The 7,500-nt window shown below is 44.6% G+C and overlaps 1 protein-coding gene across 2 annotated transcripts in view; it reads right to left on the bottom strand.

Annotated features, from left to right (window-relative positions):
• Positions 1–7,500, bottom strand: part of LOC122265638 (calcitonin gene-related peptide type 1 receptor) — a gene marked incomplete at its 5' end in the record, with an annotated part of 66,173 nt that overhangs the window by 1,077 nt on the left and 57,596 nt on the right. Inside the window, 6 exon segments of one of the 2 annotated variants that reach the window (XM_086553641.1) lie at positions 1–227; positions 591–686; positions 1,081–1,122; positions 2,739–2,805; positions 5,587–5,808; positions 7,173–7,396. The exon segment at positions 1–227 is cut by the window's left edge and continues 1,077 nt beyond it. In XM_086553641.1, coding sequence (XP_086409767.1) covers positions 1–227; positions 591–686; positions 1,081–1,122; positions 2,739–2,805; positions 5,587–5,808; positions 7,173–7,396 — 878 coding nt within the window. 2 annotated transcript variants of the gene reach the window in all.

Below are 7,500 nucleotides of genomic sequence, written 5' to 3'. Positions count from 1 at the left end.
GTAGTCGTCCTGAAGCTTCCACGCCCCTCGGCTGCCCGTCCGGTGGAAGGAGATATCCCACCGCTGCCACCAGGCGAGACGTCCTCTCCTCCTCCACTTGTCGCTGCTCCTACTCCTAAGGTAGTCGTTCCCGTCATCCTACTGGTCTCCTGACGAGGAGAGTGATTGAAGGTAGAACGGTAGGGTGAGGGTCTCTTCGCATCCTGAGTTCCCTTGCCATGCACACCCTGTAATGGAGGAGAGTTTAATTTGTTCTTTTATTCCTGAATCTTTTTATCTTATCAGAGTTTTCCCTTTAAAGTCACAAAGTGCATACTGCAGTTTCTTCGATTTTTTCCCATACTTAGAACAGTAGAAATGATAGTTATCATTAATATTACTATCGCCCTTATTGCAGTTACATCAGTCATTACTGATCAGTGTATGTATGATTCTAATTTCTCTCTCACACTTGCTCTCAGGTAAGGAATGAACTAAATCACATTAGTCTTTCTAGACAGCATATCGCTGCACAAAAAGGAAAATGAGTAATCAATTTAATTCTAAAGAAATATCAGCACAAACGAAGACATAATCTGGGAGATACTCACGTTTACGGACATGATGCAAGCGGACGTGAAGGAGAAGCGTCGATGATCATGCATGAACTGATACTGATACCACTTTTTCTTCACTGCCATGATCACCTGTGAAGAAACAAGTGGACGGGAACAAGGTCAATCCTAGAGAAATTAAGAGAGTGAGACTCAGACTTACCATAAAGTAAAACAGTGACTGATAGTGAGAGAAATATCGAAACGTATGTTATGTAATCTTTTAATAGCAAGATCATTGCTTTAGGAAAGATTGTTAGTCAAAAGGATAATAACAATACTGTGTATGCATGTAATATAGGCTGAAAGAGAAAGATAGAGAGAGAGAGAAAGAAAGAAAGAGAAGAAGGATAGAGAAAGGGGAAGACGAAGCAGGTGTTACGTATCATATAAAATAAAAATAAAGATATCTATTCTTCTTCCTACAGCAGTGACAGAGAGAGAGGAAGAGGTACACTTCATACAAAACATTATGCACTGCACTCACCTCACTATTACAGAAACAGAATAAAAGCGCCACGCAGAATCCCTGGAATGAAACGAAGAAAGAGTGGTGATAATAATACTCATAATAGCGATAGTAATCATAATAATAATAATCATGAGGAAAACAGACGAAATAAAGATAACGAAGGAAACAGATAAGATACTGATAATGATATTGAAGAAGAATTTAAAAATAATCGTTGCAGCAGTAGCATCAATAGTAATGATAAGAATACTAACGACAAAAATAATTACTATCCTAACATTGATCATCACTAGAGGCGTTTCGGGGGAAAGAATTCTGACGTCACGACAATATGGGACGTCAACCACTTTCATGACCTCGGGAGTAAACACATGACGTCATAAACCCGTAAGGTCAAGGGTCATTTCCGTTTTATCCCGTGGAAAATACGATCAAGTCGCATCCTTATGGCATCATCACTGGTTCAAGGAGATGGAAAAAACTTGCAGGAAGTGCATGAGTCATCTGGGGGACTGGGAGAAACGACACTCATCCCTCGGTTCTGTGACTCACCGGGAAGCCATGACTCACTGGTAAGCCTTAATCAATGTGTTTCTCTCGTGGGATGACTTAGTCCTAGAGATTCAGCTGTTGATATTACTTTACTAAAGGAACAGAGTATAGTGAAATAAATAAGAAAATCTCATATCATGGCATGACTCACAACGACCACTTACCCTGACTCAACCATGATTCATCCAGAAGACACCCTGATCCGAATTACCTGAAAGACTCACTTTGACTCAGCCGTGATTCTCCTGAAAGACTCACTTTGACTCAGCCGTGACTCTCCTGAAGCACTCACTTTGACTCAGCCGTGACTCTCCTGAAAGACTCACTTTGACTCAGCCGTGACTCTCCTGAAGCACTCACTTTGACTCAGCCGTGACTCTCCTGAAGCACTCACTTTGACTCAGCCGTGACTCTCCTGAAGCACTCACTTTGACTCAGCCGTGACTCTCCTGAAGCACTCACTTTGACTCAGCCGTGACTCTCCTGAAAGACTCACTTTGACTCAGCCGTGACTCTCCTGAAGCACTCACTTTGACTCAGCCGTGACTCTCCTGAAGCACTCACTTTGACTCAGCCGTGACTCTCCTGAAGCACTCACTTTGACTCAGCCGTGACTCTCCTGAAGCACTCACTTTGACTCAGCCGTGACTCTCCTGAAAGATTCACTTTGACTCAGCCGTGACTCTCCTGAAACACTCACTTTGACTCAGTCGTGACTCTCCTGAAAAACTCACTTTGACTCAGCCGTGACTCTCCTGAAAGACTCACTTTGACTCAGCCGTGACTCTCCTGAAAGACTTGGCAATGATACCCCTATGAGACTCTCTATGCTTACCATGACTCATGTGAAAGACACGTTAACTCAACCATGACTCTCCTGAAAGACTCAATAGGACTCACCTGAAAGGCTCAAAATGACTCACGTGAACAAACAACCAAACTTACCTGAAAAACTCATCGTGACTCACCTGAATGAGCCGACTCATCTGAAAGACAACGTAACTTAACGAAAAGATAACCTGACTCACCTTTAAAAACACAACATGACTCACCTGAAACATAACCTGACTCAGCCTAACCCATTTCAGAGACTCATCGTACAAATTTCAGCCACGACTCACCTGAAAGGATGACACGACGGCTGATATAACTTCATAAACGAATTCCCAATGTGAGCCCTTTGCTGGCCTGGAAGGAGGAACGGAACGGGGTGGTCAGAAAGAAACATGGAATGGAGCGAAGTGATTTTAAAGGAAACATGGAATGAAACAAGATAATTTGATAACAACGTGGAACGGAACAAGATAATTAACATTAGTAAACATGTAAAAAAAAAAACATTAACGTATAGAAAAAGTGAGTGATGTAACAAAATGCTTCATTAACATGTTTTTTTGAAATTACACTTGCGGAAATAAACGAGACATGACCAGCATTATATAGATATTTTATTAAATTACACTTAAACGTGGCTAAGAGAGCGAGACGACGTACCTCACACAAATATAATTTGAATGGAATTTGATATAATAAAGCGAATAACAGCGATGAAATTATGAGAATTAAAACATGTAACAATACGAAAACTAAAAAAAGGAGACATTCATTATGAAACTGAAAACCGAAATGGAACCGTTAAAAGGCAACTGAAAAACGGAATGGAACAAGCTATAAATCAACTGAAAACCGGAATGGAACAAGCAATAAATCAACTGAAAACCGGAATGGAACAAAGTATAAATCAACTGAAAACCGGAATGGAACAAGCTATAAAGGAACTGAAAACCGGAATGGAACAAGCAATAAATCAACTAATATGACAAGAGTGCAGTGTAAGTGAGACGGCAGATCGAGGTATAAATCGAATGACTGATCCATCTAAAAGGTGGAACGAAACGGATAAACAGCATGACTGGGAATGGAACGACATAAACATGTTTACGAAACGAAATTAAACCCCCCCGTTACTGGAAACACACCGAGATGACTTTAAATACTTAGATACACAAATTGTATGCCTTTTAATACATACGGAAATAAGTAAATGAATGAATAAGCAGAGAAAATGATATGTAGATGAACAAATAAAGATAAAACACTTCATTGAAAAAAAATTAACTGCGAAACAGCACGAATGCATCCGACCCCGAGAGAAAAAGAGAAGAAAAAAAGTAAAAATAGCAACAACTTTTTAACATCAGCACAAAAGCCTTTGTTAATGTTCACTTTACGAGGATGAGAGAGAGCGAGGAGGGGAGGGAGAGAGAGAGGGAGAGGGAGAGAGAGAGAGAGAGAGAGAGAGAGAGAGAGAGAGAGAGAGAGAGAGAGAGAGAGAGAGAGAGAGAGAGAGAGAGAGAGAGAGAGAGAGAGAGGGAAAGAGAGGGATAGAGATATATAGACAGATAGATAGAGAGAAAAAAAAAGAAACAAAGACAGAGACATAGAAAGAAAGAGAGAGAGGGGGGCGGGAGGGAAGGGGAGAGAGAGAAAGAAAGAAAGAGTGAGAAAGAGAGAGAAGGAGAGAGAGAGAGAGAAGGGGAGAAAGAGAGAGAGAGAAAGAGAAAGAGAGAGAGAGAGAGAGAGAGAGAAAGAGAGAGAGAGAGAGGGGGGGGGGAGTAGAGATAGATAGAGAGAGAAAGAGAGATATATAAATAACCTAAAAAAAAAAATAATAATAAAAAAATAAGAAGAAAGTAATAGAAAATAAAATAGCTATAGAGTATAACGCGAACAAAAACAAAAGTGATGTTCAGGATTTCTTCAAGAAGGAAATGTGTTCTTGGCGACTTCCGCTCCACTTCGCTCCCTCAATAAGCCTCGCTACTTCATCTCATGGGATCCTTCACCTGCGCCGCTCTTTCTCTCCTCTCTCTCTCTTTCTTTCTTCATTCTTTTCTTAGTTCTCTCAAACTAAAAACGCTCTCTCCGTTTCTCTTTTTCTTTCTCTCTTTCTCTCTCTGTTTCTTTCTCTCACTCTTTTTGTTTGTTTTCTCTCTCTCTCTCTCTCTCTCTCTATCTATCTATCTATCTATCTATCTATCTATCTATCTATCTATCTATCTATCTATCTATCTCTCTCTCTCTCTCTCTCTCTCTCTCTCTCTCTCTCTCTCTCTCTCTCTCTCTCTCTCTCTGTCGTCCCTTCCTTTTTCCCTTTCTTCCTCCTCCTCCTCCTCCTCCTCCTCCTTCCTCCTCCTCTTCCGTCTCCTCCTCCTCCTTCCTCCTTCTCCCTCCTTCCTCCTCCTCCTCCTCCTCCTCCTTCCTCCTCCTCTTCCGTCTCCTCCTTGTCTTTGATCTTGCCGCCATCCTTTCACAGGGACATCGTCTTCCAAGTCTTTGTTTTTTTTCTTTCTGTCTTTTTCTCCTCCATTTACTAAATCTGGGGTTTTGAGCAGATCAGACATGTCAACATATAGGGACAGTCACACATACATTCCTACATACATATATAAACAAGCGAAGACAAAGACAGAAACGCACATACACACATAAACACACCGTTCCTACCCCTCGCCAGCTCCCGCCCTCATCTGCCCTTAATGCTCTTCTCCTAACTGCCCCTCTCCCCCTTCCCCCACCCAGTCGCAATCTCTTTCTGTCTACCTATCACCCTCTCTCTCTCTCTCTCTCTCTCTCTCTCTCTCTCTCTCTCTCTCTCTCTCTCTCTCTCTCTCTCTCTCTCTCTCTCTCTCTCTCTCTCTCTTCCTCCTCCCTGTCTCTCGCCCCCCTTCCCTCCCTCCCTCCCTCCCGCCCCCTTCCCTCTCTCCCTCCTGCCCCCCTTCCCTCCCTCCCTCCCGCCCCCCTTCCCTCCCTCCCTCCCGCCCCCCTTCCCTCCCACCCTCCCGCCCCCCTTCCCTCCCTCCCTCTCGCCCCCTCTCTCCCTCCCGACCCTTTCCCTCCCTCCTTCCCGCCCCCTTTCCCTCCCTCCCTCCCGCCCCCCTTCCCTCCCATCCTCCCTCAATGACCCACCTGAAGGGCATGAGGACGTAGTGCAGGCCGAGCAGCGGGATGAGTATGAGCGTGGCCCTCACCGCCTTCCGAGTGCCATTGGTATCCGCTGCGACGTGGTTGGCCCTCAGTTTGGTCACCAGAACGCGGACGATGTTAACTAGGAACACCAGGTTGGCCAGCATCGACACGCACACCGGCGCGGACAGGATGAAGGTGTAGTGGCTTTCCTCGATCCAGCAGCTTGGGTTGGGCGGGGAGAGAGAGGGGGCGATTGAGTACGCTGGGGGAGAGGGAGGGAGGAAGGGAGGGGGAGATTGGAGGGAGGGGGAGAGAGAGGGAGGGGGAAAGAAAGAGGAGGATGAGAATGGAGGGAGGGGGAGAGAGAGGGGGTGATTGAGTACGGTGGGGGAGAGGGAGGGAGGAAGGGAGGGGGGGATTGGAGGGAGGGGGAGAAGAGGAGAGAGAAAGAGGGAGGGGGCGAGGGGGAGAATGGAGGGATGAGGGAGAAGAGGAGATATATATATAGAGAGAGAGAGAGAGAGAGAGAGAGAGAGAGAGAGAGAGAGAGAGAGAGAGAGAGAGACAGAAAGACAGACAGATAGATAGATAGAGCGAGAGAGGGATGATGTGAGGATGAAGGGATGGAGAGAAAACAGAAGAGAGACAGAAGAAGAGAGAGAAAGAGGGCAAGGGATGGGTAGAAAAGAGGGGAGAGACAGAGGGAGAGGAGAACGGAGGGATGGGGAGAGAAAAGGGGAGTGATAGAAGGTGAGCGGTATACAAGGGAGGGAGAGGCCGGAGGGAGGAAGAGAGCAGAGGAGAGAGACAGAGAGAGGGGGAGACTGGAGCGATGGTGGAGCGGGATTGACAAAGGAGATAGACAAAGGGAGGGAGATTGTGCGAATGGTATGTAGGAGAGAGAGAGAGAGAGAGAAAGGGGGGGATGGTAGGAGTGTGCATGTGTGGTTGAACTTAATTATTTATTGTTAAAAAAAATGACTGAAAAATCAAGCAAATATAAAGGAGAGAAAAATGCTGTATACATATACAATTTTGATGTTTTTTAATCTTTTGTTAGATATTTTTTAAAGACTTTTTTCCTTCGTTTTACAGAATCTATGCATTGCACTGAAAAAAATGAATATTCATCTAGTTAAAGCTATGACAACCATACATTGTGTTAGTCGTCATCCTCAATAATACCTTTGTTTCCTCTTTTTTTATTGCATGATCATTTATCTAGTGTCAGATATAATTTTTATTTTACAGTATGATGTAACATCCATTTTTCTTCCTGTGTCAGGTATCATTTAGATATACTTGATCGAGGAATTCAAAGGACATTTCTATTTCCTATTCACAATAGCATGTTTATATCTATATTCTATAATACTTAATCTATGTCATAATATTTTTGTTGTTGTTGTTGAAAATCCTTATTCACAACCCTCTTTCTCCACTTCCCCTAACAACCCTTCCCTTTGCAATATTTCCTTCCCCACATAACCTTCTCCCCGACACACCCCTCATACTCCTCCCCCACACAACACAACACCCCCCGCCCTCCTCCTCCTCCTCCTCCTCCTCCTCACAAGCCTACTCACTACTGCGTGTCCGTGGTGCCGGCCGACCCCCTCGCAGCCGCATAGACGAGAATGATGAGGGCGGGCGCTCCCCAACCCAGGAGATAAAACCACTTCATGAGGCGGTCCTCAGCCACGAAGGCCACCATGAGGAGCATGTGGAGATAGAGTCCTTCGGAGAACATCCAGTAGTAACTCGATACGAGGAAATAGTGGACGAGGATGTGTAGGATTTGGCAGCCGACCTGTTGGGGAGATAAGAATGAGGGAGAAGGGGTAAAAAATGGGTGAATGAGGAAGGGAGAGGGTAGGAAGGGTGGGAGACGAAGTAATATGTGCACGCTCACGC

This window comes from Penaeus japonicus, unplaced genomic scaffold (assembly GCF_977035675.1).
Source record: "Penaeus japonicus unplaced genomic scaffold, GWHDUDI00000001_assembly GWHDUDI00000028, whole genome shotgun sequence".
NCBI lineage: Eukaryota > Metazoa > Arthropoda > Malacostraca > Decapoda > Penaeidae > Penaeus > Penaeus japonicus.
This window is presented reverse-complemented; position numbering and strand designations above follow the sequence as displayed.